Here is a 24944-nt window from a genome sequence, read left to right on the forward strand (position 1 = left end):
GGGTTAATTTAAATATTCCCATTGAAGTTACTACTTATATTTAATATGAAATTACTTACGTTGTTCTTCTAAAGTCTTTCTGAAGTGTGGGGTATTCTGGCATCTTTCTAATATCTTCCCAATCTTTATCTTACAAAAAAATATCGAATATTGTTATAGAAAATAAGGTTACTTATATAAAAAAATCTACTTATGTTAGCTTAAAAATATACATAAAATACTCAAAATATGCTTTTGCAAAGGAAGTATTTTGAAATATGACTCCAATATTATTCTGGAAAGAAAAATAAATTACCTGCAGGAAACCCCATGACACTAAATATCCGATCTAGTTGATCATGATGAAAGGGATTGCTTGTTTTTATATCTTCCTGACGACAGTGAAAAATAGGTTCTGAAGTCAACAATTCAGCGAATATGCAACCTATTGCCCATATATCTATGAAGGAAGAAAAACAAGTTTTAATACACATTTATTATAGTTCTTGGGTTATAATTCCTGCGTATAATCACAACCTACACATAAAATTACTTTTCAGTGATGGAATATACAAAGTCTGACAACTATATTAAGAAAATATATATATATATGACATGCAATAGTCGTATCATCACATAACAGATTAAATGCCAAATAAAAAACATTTACTTATAAATTTCCTAATGAAGATACAGTTGGGAAACTCAATTTAGCAAGCAATGAATTTACATTTAGGCAAAAGCCTTTCTAACCACTATTAATAATGTAGTCACTGAAGCATTCAATTATAATCTAATGCAGGGTTAAACACTCATGACCTGATAGACTAAAACAATACCATCATCAGGTAATAGGGATACACTCCTTTAAAGCAATCAAATGCATAATGATAGAGCATAATTTCTGATTTGTGAGCATAGACAGTATAGACCACATAAAATGATTTGGAAAAACTCAACTTTTGCATGCAAGACTACCAACTTCCACTTTTTCAACAAATTGTAAGGTCTAGAAGCTGATAAATACAAGTATCTACAGGTACAGCATGACACCCGTAGAGCTCGTTGTTATTTGAATATGTTCACTTGGATTAAGCTGCTCCAACCCTCCAACACTCCAAGACAAAGTTAAAAGTTAAAGTTTTATTAACTATTTTAAATCACCAGTTATAGATTATTCTATTTGGATTTTACACGTTGAAAAACTGTAATTTCAATTCTGACTATAATATTATATTCACAACATTTTGCCAAATGTACAGGTGAATTAATTTTTGTAAGATATATATTCACACTTGCCCCCTTAAATAAATGCTATTTAATAGTTTAAAAAAAAATAATGCACTGGGGGCGCCTGGGTGGCTCAGTTGTTAAGCGTCTGCCTTCGGCTGAGGTCATGATCCCGGGGTCCTGGGACTGAGCCCCACGGTGGGCTCCCTGCTCGGCGGGGAGCCTGCTTCTCCCTCTTCCACTCCCCCTGCTTGTGTTCCTGCTCTCACTATCTCTCTCTGTCAAATAAATAAATAAAAATCTAAAGAAAAAAAAATAATGCACAGACCACAGTATAGTATAGAAAAGCAGTGTTTAGTAGCCTACTAAATGTGGGAATCACATTCTGTAGACAAGCTAAATAAGAAAAAAGTCTGATTATATCCACTAGCTAGAATTGACACTGGTATGCTATTTCATAAAACAAACTGACAAATGAAAAAAAAAAACATAGAGTAATATCTTACATAGCTGACTCCATTCAGGAGTGGCTTCCTTTCACATAATGTAGTCTTCTGGATAATGGAAACATATCCCTTCAATAATCATTTTTTATTACACCATTACCTGCCATCTTAAGAGGCTATAAAATATAATCTTTCTTAATGACTCAGAAGGGTCATCATAAACATCCATCATGAAAGAATAGAGTAATAATACTCTTCAGTGTCTACTTTTAAATTCTTTTCTCTCTCCCGCATCATGTTGTTGTCACTCTTGCCTCTGACACAGTCCCATCTCTCTTCCTGCTGGCTGCCTCTACTATGCAGTCAACTGGGGCTGGTACTGCATGTTCCTGGTTTGCCTTCCATTTAAAGGACAGAAGCCAGGATCTAGATTCCCCTGAGAACCGCTAAGAGAAGGAACCTCAGTGTAGCAGGTAATGTTAAGTTCTGGGGTTTCTTGCCTCATATTAGCCTCTAATTTTAAAGGGTCATCTGGCTCTTGTATCTATACTATTTCTCAGCTCTCATTCCTCTGTCAATGACTTGTTTCTCCCTCCCTCCCTCTACACACACACATACACACACACACACACACACACACACACACAAACGCTGTCACTCCTCTCCCCCTCTAAATGTTACTCCATAAAACTTCACTGACACCAAATCATCAAACTCTTCTTTTATCTGCTCTGAATAGAAATAATACTCATTTCTGACATGAACCAGGTATGGAGGAGAGTAAGAACGAGTGAATGTGTATGTATTTTATTTATAATGTTTGCTATGAATATATCTGAAGCCTAAAAATAACTGATTTGGGGATTCTTTTTCTGTGTCTTTTTTCCTAATCTCTATCCAGAATGGATAATTGCAACTTGACTAAAATTGGAAATTAGTGATTATATTTTTATCTTTATCTGTAAGTTGCAAACTGGTTTAAATTCAATTTCAGTTGTCCTTGCCCTGAGGCAATAGGAAACATAGTTGATTTCCAATTCATACCCAATTATCTTTATTTCCCCCAAAAACATCTAGTTTTATTTCAATAGTAGAACAGTTAATCAGGAAACAATCACAGAACTGCGCTTCTCAAAGTCTGGGCTGTCAAAGTGTGTGGACCACATACACAGAATCATATAATAGCACATATCAAAAATGGGACTTACTACCATGGATTTGCTCTGTAAGAATCTCTGAGAGTGGGATAGACTTTGGTAGGGAGTCATTTAGTTCAACGGAAGGTTTTGGCTGAATGTGCCTTTTCTTACTGGACACCTCCCTTCTAGATATAGACTGTATGGAGCTTGGTAGGAGCCCAGCGCATGTGGATTTCTACTGTTACCACATCCTCTATTCGCTATCCTGTGGGGGGGTTATCTCGTCATCAATTCTGCTCTGAGGCACCGCCTGTTACTTCCCAGCTAACAGACCCTTTCTCTGGCGTATTTTCAGTCTCTTCCTATCCCCTGGTGTCCTCTGACACTGTCTAAGAGACTTTACTGTTCTCAACTGAGAGATCTAATAGAACAAGCAGACAATTCTAAAAGTTGCAAAGATACAGCTCCTCAGTAAAAATCACTCACTGGAATGTAAGTAGGGTCAGGCTCTGATTTTAACCCCTCATTCTGAGAGCACTCCATTCCTTCCGTCTGCTTCTGTAGTCTCCTTTCTGCCCCTCCACACAGCTGCCATGGTCCGGCCTGATGCCAGTAGCCTGGCCTTGGCAGCCTCTGAATGGGGCCTTACTCTGGGCTCAGCTGCTAGCAGAAGGGTCGAGGGTCGGTCTCCCACTGCCCTACTGTCAAACACTCATAGGCTTCTTCACAAATTTAACAAAATCTTTCAGCAATACTTATAAAGTATTACAAGATTCCAGCACTGTCCTGGCATCTCAATCCTTGGACAAAGTATAAATGTATGCTAGGTGTCAGAGTTTTGCAGAAATCAGATCTCCTGATGAACGAGGACATCACTATGGTTTAATCTTTTTTTCTCCTTTTACCCACAAATAGGTTAATTAGTGGTCTAGTCTTTTCGAACGTAGGAACTACCTTTGTAGTTCTTTGCATGCCATCAGGATTTTTTTTTTAATAAATTTAACAGAGAAAGTCTTGTGCTCATCTATTTTTAATAATTTTATACTTGTAGTGCCTTTATTCAATAGAACTTAACCAAAGCAGCTAAATGTAGTAAAAAAAAAAAAAAAAAAAAAAAAAAAAAGATATTAGTCTGATACCAGTAAATGGAAAATTCAACAAAAGGAAAATTTCAAGAAATACACCTGGCAGATTTCGGTACCTTAGAGAACTAGCTCATCACAGTGACAGGGCTATCTACCCTTCTCTATCCTTTTTACCTCAGTTAAAGAAATCTCATGGTTTGAGGAGAGCTCTCTCTTCCTGACCGCCCCAATTCATAGCTGGGCCCTCCGCGGACACTGGAGTGATCAGGTAGCAAAGTCTCTGCTGTCTCCGTTCGGGAGCAGACTTGAAATCCTGCAGAGGGTGTGTTTGGAACAGCTAATCCACCCAGGCCCTATTTCCTACTGTGATGGAGAAACCGCCATCCTGATAACGGTAATGGCAGGAGACAGAAAGTAGTCACATTATTTCTGGTAGAGGAAAGGACTGACTGACCAACTTTTCCCCAGATAGAAGGGGCTCTCTTCCACACCACACTCTGCCTGCTTTCTGTTGTTCTTTTTGTGGAAAAAACAATTCTAAACCTCTCTCCAGGTCTTCTGATCGATGGTAGGTAAGTGCAAAATAAAATTTGCACATTATCATTTCCATAGCAACTCAACGGGATCTGATAACTCGATTCCCTAAAAGAAAATGTTTTCTTCTTTTTAAAAAACCATATTATCCTATAAAGTGAAAAATCCTGATCTACCAGAATATAATATCTAGGAATATAGAAGACAATAGGACTTTTACAAAGAGATATAAAAGTGGTTTTTACAAAGCAGCTTCATTATTATTATACCATTTGGTATTTATGATAATTCAATGCTATGACAGTAAATCATTTTAGACTAACTTACCAATGGCCTTTGTATAATGCCTTGCACCAAGCAGAAGTTCGGGAGCCCGATACCAAAAAGTCACAACTACTGGATCCAAATCTGCCAGTGGCTTTAGAGGAGAATTGAATAATCTGGCAAAACCCATGTCAGCTAAAAAAAAAAAAAGAAATAAATTAATATATAGCTCAGTTTGGCATGCTACTAGAACCATGCAAGGTTGATGACAATAGCCACTAGCCTTATAAAGCAATCCTTTTCTTCCCTTTTCAACCAGGGGTCTGCACCAGGCACCAGATTCCCCCTTCTGAGGTAGATATTATTACTGTGCCTATTTTACTGATAAAGAAACTGAGGCTTAAAGATATTCTGACTTGCCCAAGGTCATAGAGCTAGTAAACACAGGTCATAATTAGAATCCAGGTCTGACTTCGGACCCCTGGCTTTCAGAGACATTGTAATAATCTTAAATGTTTACAAAATTGAATAGTCTAAAAGTTTCCATGATTAATTATGGCCTCTGTATGCCTATGCATCTAAAAACTGATACATCTTACTTTGGTGTGAGCTGAACTTGGCTCATGGACACATGAGAGCCAATCTGTACACATTTCTTCCCAATTCTGGGTTCAGTGATGTCATGTTGATGACTTGAAATTGGCTATGATTAGGGAATATCTGCATCATGATAAACAGCAAATGCTACAAATTGGAGCTTTTTCACCCCAGAGAGTCACTGTTGTATAATTACCAGCACATCATAAACATGCTTCCAAGGACATGTAAGAGATTATTTATTATAATTTGTTATAATTCACGATTTAACAAAGGTCTATACCAAAGCTAAGTGATTTAAATCTTAGAGGTGTATGCGAGTAGTAAAAAGAATAGTTATTTCTATAATAAGTTCCCGGAGACTATCTAATTTTCTTAAGATTTCATAAATAAGAAATGCCTTTTATCTATCAAGCACTTTAGAGTTTACAGATGATTTTCACATATATCATCTATCATTTCATCTAATCCTCATATGAATGCTGGTTTAGTAAGTATTTTGTTCCCCACCTCTGAGATGAAGAATCTAAAGCCCATGGCAGCTAAATGACTTGCCCAAGGTCATAGGGATAGGAAGGAAAAATGCCAGTATTCAAACAAACCATGTTATAATTTAGCAGCTATATTCTGAATCATTGATCTAACATCCAATAGAGATACTCCCATGTCACAAAGATAAAATCGTGAGAATGAAAACCCTCTATAACTTGAAATATATAATATACACAGTATATTTTGATTGTATAAGGGATAATGTACATTATGTAATAGTAACTAAGGTTTCAACTCTAGAGAATTATTTAATCTAAAATTAACATGCTATGATATAATATACATTAAAATTTTAATTTACAGCGATTTTGTTTCTTTGGAGCTTGAATAATTTACAAGATTTTCTGAGAATGCTTTGGAGAACACAGGTCATAAAAAATAAAGCTATCCAAGAAAGCCTGTGTATGCTTACTCTTTCTTAACTAAATTTCCCTAGAGCAAACAAAAACATTCAAAATCATTCTACCAATACTATGCCTACTTCAAAGCACTGTTTTATGTATTTAATAGATGCTGATTGTTAAGTAATATGATGAGTAAAAGGCAAAGTAATATGATGCAATGCTGTTTCACCCATTGAAAAGCATGTTATTTTTAAGTAAAAGCTAAAGCCAGTATTTCTCCCCTTATTCTCTACCTTCTTAGTTTTATATAAGCCTCATCTATTCACTGTCAGATGACATCAAGTCAAAATCAAGTCCAAAGGAAACAATAAACATTCTTAAAAATAATTCCTGTCTATTGTTTGAATTTTAAAGGAGTTTCAAATCCTTCCTCAAATAATCAGTACTTCAGACGTAAGGTAACTAGCTTAATTACTAACAGTTGTTTTCCTAAAATTAGATATGAGTGAAATTGTTCGATTCAATGGACTGCAGTAATAAAATCCTGGCGGGAGTGCTAATTAGATAGTATCAAAGGACAGAGACAAGCAGAAAAAGGCAGTGTCTACCACCAAGGAACTTACACAAAGGGGAGGTGACAAAATACACGAAGTAGATAAAAACAAAAAAGGGTAAGGGCTGTAAGGCTAAAGGAGAGTTGCCAGTGGCTTCTACTAGATTCGACGTCCTTTGAGGGGAGGGCTTAAGTCTCCTTCCTGGCTTTAACTGGAACAGTGTTTGGTAAACCCCTGTAGCACTGAACTAAATTGACCATGGGACTTGAGCTGTAGTTCTGAAGGGTGAATCACTGTGACAGTAAATGGGACAAGCAAGCACTTCAGGGAAGGCCTGAAGTCTTTAGGCTGCTGGGGCAGGGGGAGGAGGCTCGGGTGCAGCAAAGTCACGATGCATTTTCCATTTGCGCTTTTCTTTTCACTCAAAAAAGGACTGTATTAAAGTGTTAAGCATAGGCATCCAAGCGTTACTAATTTTTAAAAAGTGATGTGCTATTAAGACAAAATTCAAAAGCAATTTTAAAAACTAGATTGTTTCACTAGACTATTGGTATTGCTTATTGCTTATTTTAACCCTGATTTTACCCCTAATCTTGGATAGAATTACAATCCTAAAACTTTTTTTTCCCCGCCATTGGAAAGGAATTTGAGTTTTATTCAGGAGGCTGGTCCCCCAATCCTAAAACTCTTAACAGGAGGGCAACGAACGGGCCTGGCTGGAATACAGAATTTATGCTGAGGGTACCAGAGATATCTGGGAGTGGTGAGAAGGAAGTAAGTGTGGGTGACCAGGATAAACGTGACGACTGGTACAAACAAGGGAGAGCATGGGATGGTGATGAGGGATTTGGTCTGAAACAATGGAGGAGAGGTTGCCAGCAACAAATAAAAGTAAAGATTTCAGCTAGGGTGAGAAAAGAGAATCTGAGATTCAGATCGTAATATGATTTTTATAGAATCCATGATTTTAAGGCCACGACTTCTCAGTTCCTTAAAGGAAAAATTATAGAGGGGCGCCTGGGTGGCTCAGTCGTTAAGCGTCTGCCTTCGGCTCAGGTCATGATCCCAGGGTCCTGGGATCGAGCCCCACATCAGGCTCCCTGCTCCGTGGGAAGTCTGCTTCTCCCTCTCCCACTCCCCCTGCTTGTGTTCCCTCTCTCGCTGTGTCTCTCTCTGTCAAATAAATCAATACAATCTTTAAAAAAAAAGAAAGAAAGAAAGAATTATAGAGGGAGGCCATGCCCCAAGCCAGTGCCTAGGAGATCTTGAAACAAAAGGCTAATAGGAGTAAAAGCCAATAATGAATAAAATGCAGAAGAAAGAGCAAAAGTGGTAAATAGAAAAATAGAATTCTGTGATGCCATATAAGGGAAAAGACAGTCCTGAAGTCAGACTGGTCAGAGGAAGGAATGACTAAGGCAATAAAGGAAAACGGTGACTAACTATGGGCCACTGGCTCTGCTGAGACGGAGGTCATAGGTGACTGACTGTTGGGAGAGCAATTTCCATAGAGGGATGGAATTAGAGGACAGATTCTAACAAATGAGGGTGGGTGGAACCCGTGGGTGAACACTGTGTGTTCTAGAAGTAGAGGAACAAGGGGGGGGGGATGAACACATGGTAAAGAAAACACAATGGATATGAGAAGATTTATTCTAGAATTCGGAAGAGGGTTATGAATGTTGAAAGGTGAAGAGGAGAAACCCGGGAAGCAGAGAGTGGAGACACAGCAGTGTGAGAGCTTAAGTACAGCAGGAAGATATTTATTTTTTGTTTTTCTGTGTTTTTTTAATTTTTTATTGTTATGTTAGTCACCATACAGTACATCATTAGTTTTTGATGTAGTGTTCCATGTTTCATTGTTTGCATATAACACCCAGCGCTCCATGCAGTATGTGCCCTCTTTAATACCCATCACCGGGCTAACCCAGCCCCCGACCCCCCTCCCCTCTAGAACCCTCAGTTTGTTTCTCAGAGTCCATAGTCTCTCATGGTTCGTCTCCCACTCCGATTTCCCCCCCTTCATTCTTCCCCTCCCAGCAGGAAGATATTTAGAAGCTGGGGGTGGGGCGGGCACCAGACTGGACTCAGGAGGGGAGAGTCACTCTTGGTCATAGACCCTCTCAAAGGCAGCGCTGTGCTGATAGAAAGTGGTCGGTGAGGGTACAGCAGACGGCTTTGATATGGCTGGGCAGCAACACTTGTAGGGAAAGAGACTCCGGACGGGGAACTCAAGTCCTCCCTCGGAGCAGCTGCGTAAGTTGCAACCTCTCTAAAGCCTCCTTGCTCCCATCCCACCGGGCATGGTGCTCGAGTAAAGTAAGTGAGGAAATGTGTGATGGCATTTACCACTGGGACACTGAACTGTCTCTGTCACTGTCCCTCGCAGGGAGGGCTACCTGTCACTACCATTTCCCTGTCACCAATGTCTAGCAAAAGGTAGGACCTCAACTGCCTACAAGAAAATGTGTGAGCGTAAAACAGGAGCAAGTGAGGAGTGTTGGAAAGGGGGTGGGAAGAGGGAAGCAAGGAATGCAGCTACCTGGTTCTTAGAGACCATCAACAATATTTTTTTAGGGCTCTGAATCCCAGTAAACTCAGCGTAGAGGTTTAAAGACGGGAAGATGGTTTAAAACAGCTTCTTCCGGAACTGGGCTAGCAAACTAATTGAAGAAGGAGAAAACCAGGCAGGAGGCAGGCTCAGTCGTAGTAGGACAGAACGGATGGGTAGCTGGTCAAGTTAGCACAATTTTGCATCACCCTTAGTATGATATATTCTAACAGCAAAGAAAGCAGGTTGATGAAACAAAATTTCTTTTAAAATCCTTCTAAAAACCATCAAACATTTAACAAATGTAATTTCTACTACAACAAATTACAATAAAGCATTTCTTTAGCTCATTTTCTTCCCCAATATGTCATGGGTATAGATGATGCCAATTTCTTTTAGAACAACCTTCAGGGTTGCAAAGGAAATTTTAATATACAGATAGGATTCCTGCTGGTGCCTTAACCTAAGACTACCAAGTAAGAGAGTCTATAAACATGTATTCATTTGGAAAAAATATGTTGGTACCTGGCATAGGCATGCAGGGGGCGGGGGACAGGTATCCGGGAAGATGTGTGTATTAGGTCAGGTGGGAGAGAGGCATTCAGGGAAAGAACATTGGTGAAGCAGAGATAAAAGCAAGACGTAGCAGATTATGTTTAGGGTAACTGTGTAGGACAGTAATCATGGCATAAGTACATGCTTGGGTACGGTATGGGAATAAAGTTTTTGGGCTGGCTTGCCTCAGTTTAGAATCACAGAACCTTCTTTCGGGAATAAACCTAAGGAGTTTTATAAACTATCTATCTACACTCCCCAATATATTTCCTAAAAATATGATGAGGAAGTCATTTGAAAATTAGCTACTTAAGAGTCTTAAAAAGGGGGTACCACCTTTGCAGTCACTTCAGTTTCTTAATAAATTATTTTAGAAATAATTACCTACCTATTTTGACTCTCCCCCTTTCAGGACCTTCTCCCATTACTAGGATATTTGCTGGTTTCTAGAAATAAAAATAGAGCATTCAAATTACTATGTTTATTCTTTTGACATGCTCTAAAATGGAAAGAAGTTCTTAAAATATGAAAATATCACTTCTGTATTTGCATCAAAACCATAAGAGAATATTAAGCACCTTCTATATAAGAGCATTTGACATACTTGAAGTTAGCACTAAACTCCTATAAACATCTTTGCTGTGAAAACATTTTCAAAATTATATCATACAAGTAATTATAAAGAAATTGAAGCTATCATTTTTGTTTACCCCACAGAAGTAACAAGTAATAATAATTTTTTTTAAAACCTGCACATATTATAAACTGTCCACTTGCTGCCCACAACAAAGAGTTTTTGGGGTTGAAAATTTTTATGTTAAATTTCCAACCACAACATCATTGCCTCCATTTAAATGAATCAAATGGAATATTCCTTGCTCAATATGTCTAAACTACTATAGGAAAACATGATCAACATTCAACAGACTCCATTAAAATCCACATGCATTTTCAGCTATAGTTCACGCAAAAGTGAGAAATTCCAAATAGGGGGCACATGGGTGGCTCAGTCATTAAGCCTCTGCCTTTGGCTCAGGTCACGATCCCAGGGTCCTGGGATCGAGCCCTGCATCAGGCTCCCTGCTCCGCGGGAAGCCTGCTTCTCCCTCTCCCACTCCCTCAGCTTGTGTTCCCTCTCTTGCTGTGTCTCTCTCTGTGAAAGAAAGAAAGGAAAGAAAGAGAGAGAGAGAGAGAGAGAGAGAGAGAGAGAGAGAGAGAAAGAAAGAAAGAAAGAAAGAAAGAAAGAAAGAAAGAAAGAAAGAAAGAAAAGAAAAGAAAAGAAAAGAAAAGAAAAGAAAAGAAAAGAAAAGAAAGAGAGAGAGAGAGAAACTAACTCCAAATAGAATTTCAAGATGTAGGAAAATAAAAACCAAGGCTAATACAGAGCTATATAAAGAAAAGAATAAGCTGCAAATGTATCTGCTGTTTTTTTAGTCATCCTCATTTGTAGATATTTAGAAACAGAGGAACTGTGGAAACAGGCTTTTGGGCAAATCAGTCTCCTCTGTAAACTATCTAGGGAGAAAATTTACGATTCATTTATTCAATCAATGAATATATTTTTAGCATCTTCTAGGGGCAAAAAACATATTAACAATAAAGAGGAAACACAAGCGCCTGATGAACCAAATTCCTAACCTCCAGATGCTCATTATATAAATAGAAATAAAAAAACAGGAGCTTTGTATCTTAAAAGCTAATGCCATTTATGAGTTACAGAGAGGAGCGAGGTCTTGGGTTAGAGGTTAAACCAGATTACTTTTAGATCCCTTCCAATTTGCTGGCTCTTTTTGAAGTTTCGATGAAAACAGTAAGCCTTTAAAAAGAAAAAAACAGTTCAAAGGAGGAAGTGATTAACCAGAGTTTCCACTGTTGAGGGAAATATTCATTGGATGTGAGGGCAAGGGTGGTGTCCATTATCCAGATCCTGAAAAATGAACAGGAACTAGCATGGTGGAGTAGAAGGGCAACAGAACAACAGGAGGTGAAAAAGGCTATGAATGAGCTAGGCTTAGGAGACAGTAACCTAGACAGAACTCTGGACAGAAACCAGAGGACTCATGTTGGGGGTAGTAAAGTGCACCTAGACTCAGGATAGTCTTAAATGCCAGGTGAAGTCATCTGACCTTTATATGACAGGCCGTGAGATGATAGGAGAGGGGGCAGTAGCAGAACTAGGCTCTGTCCAAGGTCTTCTCCACTGAAAGAGGGGATGGTATGGAGCTGAGTAACCCTGTGAAGGAGAAATTAACAGGACTTTTTGACTAGTTGGAAGTCAGAAGACTAAGACAAAGGGCGATAAAAATTTCAACAAGGTTTTGAGTTTCTGTAACTGGAAGAATGATGGTGTCTTTATTATCAAAAAGTTATGAGAGGTCCTGGTTAGGAAGGGGGAATAATGTGAGATGCCCAAGTCCCACTAGCCAGGGGAATGGAAATAGGAAGATTTGGATTTGAAAGTCACTGTCACTGGAGTATGATGACTGAAGAAGACAGGAGACAAAATTAGTTTATCACAGCCAAAAGAGAAAATAGCATTAGACGAAACCCAGACCTGCAAGGGTTCAAGTTTGACAACAATTTATCAATGATCCATTATAGATAAAACACTGTACTGCAGACTTTCTGGAAAGAAAAATAAAACTTGAAGCTCTTGACTTCAAAGAGCTTTCAAATCTAGTAAGGAAAGACAGACAAACTGCTTTTTGGAATATTAAGCAGGTTATGAAAAGCACCAAAATAAACCAAAAGAAAGCAGAAGTAAAAAGATAACGGTAAGGGCAGAAATCTATGAATGGGACGGTATTTAGGAAGCCTCTAGGACAACTACTCCAAGAGAAGAGAAGGTACAAATAAACATTACAAATTACAAGAATGACCATAAAAACAGGTTAAAAGGATAAAAGAACCCCACAAAGAACTTTATATTGATTAATTTAAAAATGTATACAAAATAGACAAAGTCAAGAAAATGTAACCAACAAACTGACTCAAAATGAATTAGAAAAGCTTAAGAAACCAATATGTGCTAAATAAATTGAAAGTTAAAAATCTTCCTACCAAGAAAACACTGGACCTCAAATCATCACAAAAGCAAGTTCTCCAAATTTTCAATGAACAGACTTCAATCTTATTCAAACACTTGCAGAGAATAGAAAAAGAGGGAATGCTCCCAATACATTCTAGAAGGCCAGTATAATCTTGGTAGCAAATCCAAAGTATGAGAAAGAAAAATTTCAGGCCAACCTCATGAATATAGATACAAAAATACTCATGAATATAGATGCAAAAATATTAAACAAAATTATTATTAAGTCAAAAGCCATTAACAGGAATTCCACGATGGCTTAACATGAGAAAGCCTATATATGTCCATCACCATATTAACATATTAAAAAAGAAAGATGACATAATTATGTTGATAGAGACTGAAAAAGCAGCGGATACAACTTAACAGCCATTCTATGATAAAATCTCTCAGCAAGTCAGACTAGAAAAGTACCTCCTTAAACTGATAATGGGTATGTATCAAAAACTAAGAAGTAACATGGGAAGCAGTCCCTTTAAAATCAGGACTAATGCGGCGCCTGGGTGGCTCAGTCGGTTAAGCGTCCGCCTTTGGCTCAGGTCATGATCCCAGGGTCCTAGGATTGAGCCCCACATCGGGCTCCCTAAGCGGAGCCTGCCTCTCCCTCTCCTCCCCGCTTGTGCTCTCTGTCACTATCTCTGACTCTCTCACTCAAATAAATAAATAAAATCTTTAAAAAAAGTATCAGAACTAATGCAGGGATACCCACCATTACCACTTCTAAAATCAACATGGCACTGTCAAGTCTAGTGCTATAAAACAATAATTAAAGGGATATGGATTGGAAAGGCGGAAACAAAATTATTGTTCATTGCAGATGATGTAATTATTTACATAAAAACCCAAAGTATTTACAGACAAATTATTAGCAATAGTGAAAGAGTTTCGTAGGATGTTTGCCTAACCGAAAAATATGAAAAAGTCAACCGTATTTCTACATAACAGCAAAAAAAAAAAAAGTAGGTAATAAAATTTTTCAAAGGCAGCATTTCCATAGCAATAAAAAAAAACTATTAAGGCACCTAAGAATAAATACATTATGACAGTTACTAAGTCCTAAATAAATTAAGGGGCCATGTTGATAGATAAGAGGACTCTATATATAAAGATACCAATTTTCCTCATACTTATCTATAAATTCAGTGCAACTTCAATCAAACTTTCATCAAAGTTTTGTGTGTGTGTGTGCATGTAAACCTGAAAAGCTGATTTTAAAATGTATGTGGAAAATAAAATAAAATAAAATAAAATGTACAGGGAAGAGCAAAGACCTAAAGATGGCCAAGATACTCATGAAGTGCTAAGGGTAGGGGATGAGGAGATGCATCTTACTCAAAACAGGACATCACAATTTATTTTAAAGCCATAGTAATTAAGACAGTGTGATACTGTTACAGAGAGAGACAAATGGATCAATGGAATAGAATGGAGAGCCCAGAAAGACCCATGATACTGGGAGAAGAGGAACTTCAGGTCAGTGCAGAAAAGAGGAACCATTCACTAAATGGTGTTGGCACAACAGGTCATCCAAATGAGAAAAAAAATAAAATAAAATGAATGCTCACCTCATACCATACACACAATTTCAGGCAGATTAAGGATTTAAACATGCAAACCTTTAAAACTGGGGGTGGGGGGTAGGGAGAATGTAGAGAATGTATTTCTGACTCTCAGGTAGGAAAGAATTTCTTAAACAAGATTTAAAAAAATCAGAAAAGAAAAGACCGATAAATCTGGCTATTAAAAATAACTTTCAATCATCAAAAATAAAGAAAATAAAAAGACAAAGCACAAACCAGCAGAAGTATTTGCAATATACATCAGTAACGAAGACTTTGTATCCAGAATAAAGAACTCCCACAAATCAATATAAAAACAACCTAAGAGAAAAATGGGTAAAATGTCCAAACAGGCATTTAACAAAAGAAGAAACATTTAACCACCAAGCATATGTAGATGCTCAACCTCATCAATAATGGGGGAAATGCAATTAAAAATCACAGTGAGATACCATTTTACACCTAGTATATTGGTTAAAAGTTAAGAACTGTTGAGTAGGAAGCGGGTCAGGGGGAATTCCAATACACTGTTGGTAAGAGAATAACTTGGTACAACTTCTTTGGAAAACAATTTGGCATCATCTTGCAAACCTGAACAATTACATACCCTTTGACTCAGTAATTCCATTTTTAGACACACCAGAGAATGTTCATAGTATCATAGGTTGTAATACAAAAAAAAATCTGTGGACACAACCCAAATTCCTAGCTAACAGAAAAATGGAGAAATTAATTTTGGTAGAATCACACAATGAATTTTAAAATAGCAGTGAAAATTTTGGAGTTACTAATAAAGGTAAAAAAAAAGTTTGAATCTTAGAAGCATTATGTTGAGTAAAAAAAGCAAGTTTAGAAGACTATATACAGCAGAATGCCATTTTCATAAACCTTAAAACCAAGCAAAGCTAAAGAATATACTGTTTAGGCACACAAACAAATGTGATAAACCTATTTTTTAAAAGGAGTGAATAATGGATTCAAAACTTAGGAATATTTGTTACTTCTTGAGGAGGCAGGACAATGGGATGGAGGGCAGGAAGCATAAATAGAAGCAAGCTATCAGTAATGTTCCAGTTACTGGGATAAGTGACAGGCTCTGGACTGTTATGCTTTGTACAGTACATAATTTTCCAAATACTCTTTTGTACATATCATATATTAAGATGATGATAATAAAGACAAAAAACAAAGCGGGGGGGGGGGGAGCGCCTGGGTGGCTCAGTCGGTTAAGCGTCTGCCTTCGGCTCAGGTCATGATCCCAGGGTCCTGGGATCGAGCCCCGCATCGGGCTCCCTGCTGGGTGGGAAGCCTGTTTCTCCCTCTCCCACTCCCCTTGCTTGTGCTCCCTCTCTCGCTGTCTCTCTGTCAAATAAATAAAATCTTAAAAAAACAACAACAACAACAAAGCGAGGCATGAGGATACGCATTGCTGGGAGGGTGTCATTTTCAACAGTAATAAGCACTATTTTAAATTGCTCAGAGAATGCCTCCTTTTGAGAAGGTAACTTTTGGGATAAGACCTGAATAAAGTAAAGAAATAAGCTGCTGGAATCAAAGGGAAGAGCAGTCTAGGCAAAGGGAAGGGGAAGCTGAAAGGTTTGAGACAGGAGCTCGCCTGGTGAGCTGAAACTTGGCTAGGGAGAACAGTGGGCATCAGGAAGCACAGAATAAGGCGCTGTTGACACCACAGAAGGAAAGTCAACAGAGGGCTTACTTGCTGTTCCCAATGGTTCTGCTTTGGGCACAAGTCATTTGAGTACCAGAATTGGGTAAGTTCTTGAGCACTGTCTGGCCTGCGCTCTGAGAGTAGGGTGAGGGCTCCCGAAAGATTTGCAGAAGGGCAAGGCCATGGTGTAGAGCAATGAGGAGAAGCCATGGTGAGCTAGCAGGCTGGTTAACTGGACAAGGAGCGAAAAAGTCAATGTGGCTGGAGTCAATGAGACAGGAAGAGAGGTGGTACAGGAGAAGCAGTGGAGAGGTAAAGTAAAGCTGGCGGGGGGCCATCAATCACACAGAATGATGTAGGAACTTGGAAAGACTAGGTTTTACATGACTAGATTAGCATCATTTTATTATATATTATCTTTCTGTCTTACCCATAATTTTTATAGGTTATACGATATGGATTTTGTCATTTTTGCCGAATCTCTGATAGAAGGATATGGAGAGACTATCATTTTGTACAACAATTATATATTTCTATAATGTTTGACTTTGTATTTTTTGGTATGGTTTCTCATTAGAGAAATAGTATTTTTTAATAAAAAATAAATAACGCTGAGAGAAATAAAAGGTGTTTAGAAGAAAATGAGCCTAATGAAACACCCTATGAAGGAGCAGCCACAGTAAGAAAGCAGCATAGGGTTCTAGAAGCTAAGAGACCTTAAAAAGGATGAGGTGGCCTTTAGGTGCAACAGAATGAAAGATGGGAAGAGGCAACTTCTGTCCATTTACAGAAGCCAGACACAGTAAATGAGACCCAAATAAGTAGAAAGAAGGTAAGGGCAGAATTAGAGATACTATTAAAGATCTTAGTGAGAATAGACTCTCTGGGATATAACAATTCTTGAGGCGCCTGCCTGGCTCCGTCAGATGCGCATGCAACTCTTGATCTTGGGGTCATGAGTTTGAGCCCTATGTTGGGTATAAAGTTACTTAAATTAATAAAATTTAAAAAACAATTCTTAAAAATTATCAAATAAACCACCTTACATACTCCTTGCTACATTATTTGTAATTCCTAAATTTTGAGCTTAAACCCTTTCAAAATAAATCTGTAAGATAAAAACACAAAAGTATGTGACATGGGAGCACAGTTGCTTCACATAAGAAATGAAAATAGACTATGAGCCTTTGAATGGGAGAAAAGCAGGAAGCTGGTCTCAGATCACTGTTAGCTAACTCTCAGAAGTTTCTGCAGTCATGCTCTGTAGAAACAGAATATGAACACCACAACGGAATGAGGTTACAGAGGGAGAGAGAGAAAAGAGGATTCTAGCTGGTACTGAAGTTTGTAAGGAATACCTTTTATCTAAGATACTTGAAGCCTATGGAAGCTCTAAGTGTGGGGTCCCCCTGTAGAGCCTGAGTTGAGGGCAGAGGCAGTGACGTGGTTTGAGGAGCAGTGGCTATAAGCTCTTTTGTACAACCTAAGATAGGAACCCAGGGCTTGGACAGTATCCACAGAGAAGGGCTCCTGTAGTCAAGTTAAGATCTAGAATTGCACAGGAAGTCATTTTTAAATACGCACCCCTTAGCTGGGATTACATGTCCCCCCACCCAGAACAAGTAAATAAATGTCCAGGTCACAAGATATGTGATGTTTCAAAATAACAATGATAACAACAAAACAAATGTTCTAAGCACCATTAAAATGCATTTACATTTTCAAAGCATTATTATATCAATCATTTCCTTTCCCTTAAACGGAAATACTCAAGGGCCTATAGGTCTGGGGCAAGTCTCAGAACTCCACCTGATCCTCAAGATTCTAAACCAAGTCATATTTACAGACATTATGCTTAGTTTTCAAAAAACTAACTTTAACAGTGATTACTTTAAGTGGAAGTATATGCTTTAAAAAAAAAAAATTAAGGCAACTGCAGCTCGTGCACACACACCCACACCTGAAAAAACGAAGAGAGGGCACCAAAATTGTTCTGACCTACTTACATCCCAATTAGCACGGACTATGCTTTACTAAAACTCCTCTTACTGAGAACACAAAATGCCAGCTGTGAAAGAAAGTGATACTGCTGGGTTTGCACACTTCTGTTACCATAGAAACAGCAGAGATGGCAGGCGCTGGATGCCTCGCATTTAAGTTATCAGCAATAAAATCGGACAGACAAACCAAGGCTGCAGGGTTCATTTTGGTTAAATTGCTTTTGAAAGGCAAAAGTCAGGGAAATCATGTAATAAACAATATGATTACTTACAAACTATTCTTGAAATATCTGTATCTTAGCAAAATTTAGCTAATTCTTTTTTTTTTTAAGATTTTACTTATTTATTTGACAGACAGTGAGAGAGGGAACACAAGCAGGGGGAGTGGGAGACGGAGAAGCAGGCATCCCGCTGAGCAGGGAGCCCGATGCGGGGCTCGATCCCAGGACCCTGGGATCATGACCTGAGCCGAAGGCAGACACTTAACGACTGAGCCACCCAGGTGCCCCAAATTTAGCTAATTCTTGAAGTTACATTCATGATGCTTTGCGTGTACTTCAGATTTGCTTTTTCCTTCTACGGAATCAATTTCCCCCCCCCCCACAGGGTTAAATTTATTTTAGTTAATTGGCACCTCATAAAAGAACACCCTGAAGATACACAATTATCCTTTACTACATTTCCTTTGCACTCCTCACCCCCGGACATTTGGAACAAAAATATGAAGCCACAAGATTACTCTTATCAACACCAATAAAGAAGACAGGAAAACACAAACACAACTGTCTACAATCCTGAATAATATGGACAAAACCAATCAGAATATCCATCGGACTCATTTCTGAACAATGAATAGTGCTAGTCTAATATTGATAGCTAGCTACAACTATTCCTTTACTTAAATATAGTAATGGCACAACCCTCCTCACATTTGATACGGAAGTACATTCTCAGGAGAAAACCCTCCGTTTATGTTCCTTTCTTTATACTGTTCTCCATTGTTGACCTTAAACAAAAAAGATTTGTGTTGTAACAAACTGCGCAAGAACTATGAGTGAGATGTGTGTGCTTTTTTTTCCTCAGCAAACACAAGAGTCATTTGCTAAGACCAACAGTTTATCATAACTGTTTATGCCTTAAAATAACCTCCTTGATAGTAAAGGATTCAAAAATATGGAGAATCTGGGCGCCTGGGTGGCTCAGTTGGTTAAGCGACTGCCTTCGGCTCAGGTCATGATCCTGGAGTCCCAGGATCAAGTCCCACATCGGGCTTCCTGCTCATCGGGGAGTCTGTTTCTCCCTCTGACCCTCTTCCCTCTCATGCTTTCTATCTGTCATTCTCTCTCTCTCAAATAAATAAATAAAATCTTAAAAAAAAAAATATGGAGAATCTGGTCATCATGATTGGAACCTCCCAAAGGGCAAGGAAGATACTTCTGTCACCACTTTCTGTATCAGCTGAAATCCAGGGACACAGTATTTAATAAATACTTATTGGAAGAATGAATAAAAATGTCAATGGTTAGTAATCATGGTCCTTTGGTAGGCAAGTTTTCAACTTTTTTAAAAGAAGTTGCAGGGCGCCTGGCTGGCTCAGTCGGTGGAGCATGCGACTCTTGATCGTGGGGTTGTGGGTTCGAGCCCCATACTGGGTGTGGAGATTACTTAAAAATAAAATCTTTAAGGAAAAAAAAAATAAAAGAAGTTGCCAGAAACTAGAGTCAGTGCTTAACCCAAAATATGCCAAGCTCACTTCTGAATACGGGTCTCCCCTGCTTTCCAAAAGTTCAGTTACACCCCTTTACTTTTACAAAAGACCTGCATTAATACCTGCTTTTTCTAATTGAAAGAAATACGAAGAAGATTTCACGTTTACAAAAAAAGGTGAGAAGCGAAAATTGCGTTCAGCTTTTGCTGCACAGCAGCCCTTACAGAGGCAATGGGTCCCGAGCAGGGAGACTGGCCCACCAAGCTCCTTTCCCCGGAACACACTCAGCATCGACCCGCCATAGCCCTCGACTATGAGCATCTGGGCTTTCTCTGGATTGACTGTGTGCATCTGTTAGCAAGATGTGTCCTAAGGCATCAGAAAAGCCTGACAGAGGTTATTTTTGGGGTCTAGGAAAGCTCAAAAACTTTTCCGTATAAATTAATGGTTATCACTTCTTTACTCCATTTCAGCCTATAAAAGATTTCATAGGAACGCTCTGCTTTCGGATAGTGGGGAAAACCTGTAGAGGTTTTTTAAAAAAAATCGTGATTTTAGTTTATTCTGGAGTTTCAACCACCCATATGCTACTGACGCTCAAATCTATAACCGTAGGTCTCTAAACTTCTATATGCTTAGAGTTATGTCAGCGGTGCGCTGGCTGTCCCCACAATCATCTCCACTTGTTCAAACTCAATTCTCACTGTCTCTTTTTCTGGTATTCCCTTCTCAGTCAACAAAAGCAGAAGTCTGAACACCCTGTCCTTTATCCTTCAAACCGAATCCTCAGATCTGATTATCTTACTTCCTAAGCATTTAGCTACTATTTCCCCTCCTGTCTATCTTGATTACCTCTGCCAGGTTTTCATCACTTCTCCACCACCTGATTACAACAGCCTGATAAAGCTGCTATCCCTGCACCCTCAAACCAATTCTCCATATCCCTGTGGAGTGTCTGAGTGGTCTCTCTTAAACAAAAACCTGACCAGCTCAGCTCCAACTGGCCACAGGAAAAGTCCACGCTTCTGAACACGATGGCGAAGAATCACCATGGTTGGGTCCTTACTTTTCTCTTCCGCTTCATCATTCACTACTTCTTGCTTCGTTCCAGTGATACCAACATGCTTGCAGTTTCTTACCCCATATGCTCTTACTCCGGCTGTCTCCTCTGCCTGGATGCTGCCCTGCCGCTTCCCCTTTCATCGTATAAATTTCTACTTGTCCTTTAGATTCAGCTAAGTGTGAGTCCTCTCAGACAGCCCCCATCGCAACTGGTCAGATGTCCTCCTGTGCTCAGTACTTTATGCATAGCAGATCCCTGACTATACCTCATAATGTCTTCTTTTTTTTAAGATTTTATTTATTTGAGAGAGAGAGACAACACAAGTGGAGGGGGGAGGGGTAGAGAGAGAGGAAGAAGCAGGACGCAGGGCTCGATCCCAGGACCCTGGGATCATGACCTGAGCCAAAGGCAGATGCTTAACCAACTGAGCCACCCAGGTGCCCCCATAATGTCTTTTTTAAACTTGTTGTTATATAACGATCCATTTGTGTACCTTCCCCAGCATGCATTCATTGAGGGAAGGGGTTGTATTTTATTTATCTGTGTAGTCCTGGTGCCCAGCATAGCTCACCTGGGTGGTTCAGTCCATTAAGCAACTGCTTTTGGCTCAGGTCATGATCCCAGGGTGCTGGGATCAAGCCACGCGTTGGGCTCCCTGCTCAGCAGGGAGCCTGCTTCTCCCTCTCCCTCTGCCTGCCACTCCCCCTGCTTGTGTTCAAGCTCTCTCTCAAATAAATAAATACAATCTTAAAAAAAAATAAAATGACAATTAGGTTCCATAGTTCTATAAGTGTCACACTTTAGCTATATTTTGGGTGAAGTGGGCCTTTGTGTTCAGAGAACCTAACCACTGTTTAAGTTGCTTTTCTAAGCAAAAATGCCTTCCCAGTTCAAAATTATTTATCTACAACTAGATACAGGCTATTTGTAACTCAGGAGCCGTCTACAGTATTAAATGCTGTGATTCATTTCATTTTACCTTAAAATGGTCTGGAGGTATCTATAATAGGTTAATCTGAATAACCTCTGTTAATCAAACGTTGGTGTTCATAGTAAACAATGCCTGCCAACCCAGCAATGCACAACAGTTAACAATGCACTTCTTTGTTTTTGCCTTTTAGGAGTGGTTATAGGCCTGGACAGCAGAGATAAGGTTTTCTTTTCTCTAACAAGAACCAATAAAAAGCAGCCATTATAAAAAGCTTAATGCAAGACAAACACAGGTATCTAGAAGACTACTTACCTAACTGCAAGGTCACTAAGAGTGTAATCAAGATAAATCTGACACTGATGGCAAAGCCAGGACTAATGCAACAAAGACATTCAGATTCTATCTTACTCATTAACGAGTACAATCTGTCCTCAGAGTAGCCATGCTGGTAGGAAGTAGTTTTCTATGTACATTTGTGACATTCATATTTAAATCAAGTAATTCAGTCTTATTATCATGAGAAATTAAGAATGTCAGAGGCAGAGCTCCTCTCTCCTTTTCTCCCCCACCATGGTGTGTGCCGTTGACTGTTCCTGGCCATTTCTTCTCACAAGACTTTCAGCATCAAGCGATTCCCGGCCAGAAGCAAAAGCAGAATCCTCCCATTCCCCCAGTGCATTTGGATGAAAACTGGCGATAAAATCAGGTGCAGCTCCAAGAGGAGACTTGAGAGAAGAACCAAAGTGGGTCTCTAAGGGATGGTGCGTGAGACAGCGCGCATGTTTACGCTGCATGGAGGTCACGTGCTCGTATCCCATCACTCTGTAAACATCACGCCTACCTGAACAATAACATGTTTTATGGGCGGGGGGAGGGATGATTGTTCTCTGTTGGTTCAGCAATAAATATGGGAGACCTTTGGTTTGGGGGGAAAAAAAAGGTCAGAGGTAGAAATTATGAAACTGAGCCCTCTCTTTTGACTCATGAAGACACGAAGGTGAAAGACCTACAACCTTACCCAAGTTCACTGTCCCCCCAACAGTGGCAGGCCCAGGCAGGATTAGAACTCAAGTCTCTCAGAAATGCACCACAGGCCAGGGTTATGAGAACACAAGCGCACCTGGAAAATGCACAACATTTAATTGATTTATGGCCCTCACCTCTAGAAGGCTTCTACTCAGATGAGTGCTTAGTTGAGAATATGGTCATCATATGCAGTCTCCCAGTGAAATAAATAACCAGTCCATGCATGTCAGATCCCCTCTTGATTAAGACACCGTCATTCTCAATGAGGGATCCTGAATCACCCTAGAGTGCTAGTCACATAGGATGCCTGTGGTAGTGATTACCCTCATATGTACATTTGTCCAAACTGATCAATTTCTAACTAAAATGGATACATGTTATTGTATGTGAATTCTACCTCAATAACACTAATTTAATAAACTAGTATGCCTGAAATGATTCTTCAGTTTTAAACACAGGTCTCAAAGTGCTGGGACTCCTATCTGTAGCCCTTGATTCTTAACCAGTCCCTGCCATTCCTACCACTGTGGAATATATCTTGACTTTCGTCTCTCAATGACTTTGGAGTTAGTTTGGCAAACCACCTTCTAGATACACGTGTTTGTCAGTACAGGCTACTAAAACTTTCCGCTTAACTCAGGGATCATCACAAGAGCCCTAGCCCTGAGCTGAACCTTAAGAGGTCTCTTAGCCTTTGAAGTGGGTCCTCTTAGAAGTGTGATTCTTAGTGTGTATCACCTGTCTATGGAAGAGATGGTGCAGCATTACACTCCAGCTCACACCCACAGATGTGGAGGACTCTGTAGAAAGTTCCTGTGACTGGGTTATGGATGTGCATGATGAAAACCTGTCATGCCAAAAAAAAAAAAAAAAATCACAGCCCAGGGGCACTTGGGTGCTCAGTCAGTCAGACGTCCAACTCTTGATTTCAGCTCAGGTCATGATCTCAGGGTCGTAAGATCAAGCCCCACATCTGGCTCCATGCTAGGTGTGGAACCTGCTTAAGATTCTCTCTCTCTCTCCCTCTGCCCCCATCCCACTCACACACTCTTAAAAAAAAAAAAAAATCACAGCCCATATCTAGAAAACACCTCAACAATACCTTCTCACATTTTAAGGTATGTGTCACAGTACCCAGAGCATCTTAAGAAACATTATCTCGCCTCATCTCCACAAGGCCTTCTTATGTACAAGTGGAGTAGAAGTCCCTGCACAGGGGTGACATCACTACCATCAAAGGCCTTTAGGCTGCAGACATGAACTGCTGAGCCACAGACTCTCGAGGACCCAGCCCTAAGGAACTAGTAAGGGACCAAAAGTTACCAGCAGGAACCCCAGTTTGATTCATCAGCATGACAAGATCTGCAATCATCCAAAGTCACCTAAAATTGCAAGTTAGAAAAGAGCCAAGCCACATTTTCCTTTTTCATTGCTAGCTCTGCATTCTAAAAGAAATTATGATGATTAAGTCATAATAAAATAAATACTATTTTCTGCCATAATTCTTTAAGTAGACTGTTAACTTAATAAATCGAATAAAAAATAATAAATAGAAAGTCATTCAATTAGCATGATTATTAGAATGAAAAGTAAGTTATTTGAGGCACTTATTCATTTTGATTTCACTTAAGCAACTTTTTTTAACTCATCTTTAAATATGAAGACTTGGCAAAAAACATTAGCAATGTTTAAATATAAATATGATGAAACACAGTCTACTTTTAAAAAAAAAAAACACCAAGAAGCACGTTCACATATTCCTAATAGGGCTCTACTTTGTAAAGCAGAAGGGGCTAGAGTTTCAGGCTAAACGAATTCTGGGGAAGAAGGCAGTTAAAAGAAAGGGCATCTTTGGACTGCTGATGGGATCCAGAAGCTTCTACAGAAGGGAAATTAGGAGGAATTCAGGAACTCTGGAGCTAAGACTGGGAGACCAACAACCGTACAAAGTACCTATCCTTATTCCCATTTCATAAATGAGTAAGCTGGGCTCACGGATCAAGATTAGCTATCTTATGTGGTATATACACACACACACACACACACACACACACACACACACACACACACACA

At 39.2% G+C, this 24944-nt stretch overlaps 1 protein-coding gene across 2 annotated transcripts in view; it reads right to left on the bottom strand.

Annotated features, from left to right (window-relative positions):
• Positions 1-24944, bottom strand: part of CDK19 (cyclin dependent kinase 19) — a 165992-nt gene that overhangs the window by 15432 nt on the left and 125616 nt on the right. For both annotated transcript variants that reach the window (XM_025864079.2, XM_025864087.2), the window contains 4 exons: positions 10219-10276; positions 4741-4872; positions 296-439; positions 60-129 (listed from right to left, as the gene is read on the bottom strand). In XM_025864079.2, coding sequence (XP_025719864.1) covers positions 60-129; positions 296-439; positions 4741-4872; positions 10219-10276 — 404 coding nt within the window. The remainder of the gene's footprint in view (positions 1-59; positions 130-295; positions 440-4740; positions 4873-10218; positions 10277-24944) is intronic.

The sequence above is a fragment of the Callorhinus ursinus genome, unplaced genomic scaffold (genome assembly GCF_003265705.2).
Source record: "Callorhinus ursinus isolate GAN/ISIS: 27379988/994484 unplaced genomic scaffold, GSC_fseal_2.0 scaffold6, whole genome shotgun sequence".
In the NCBI taxonomy this organism is placed as follows: domain Eukaryota; kingdom Metazoa; phylum Chordata; class Mammalia; order Carnivora; family Otariidae; genus Callorhinus; species Callorhinus ursinus.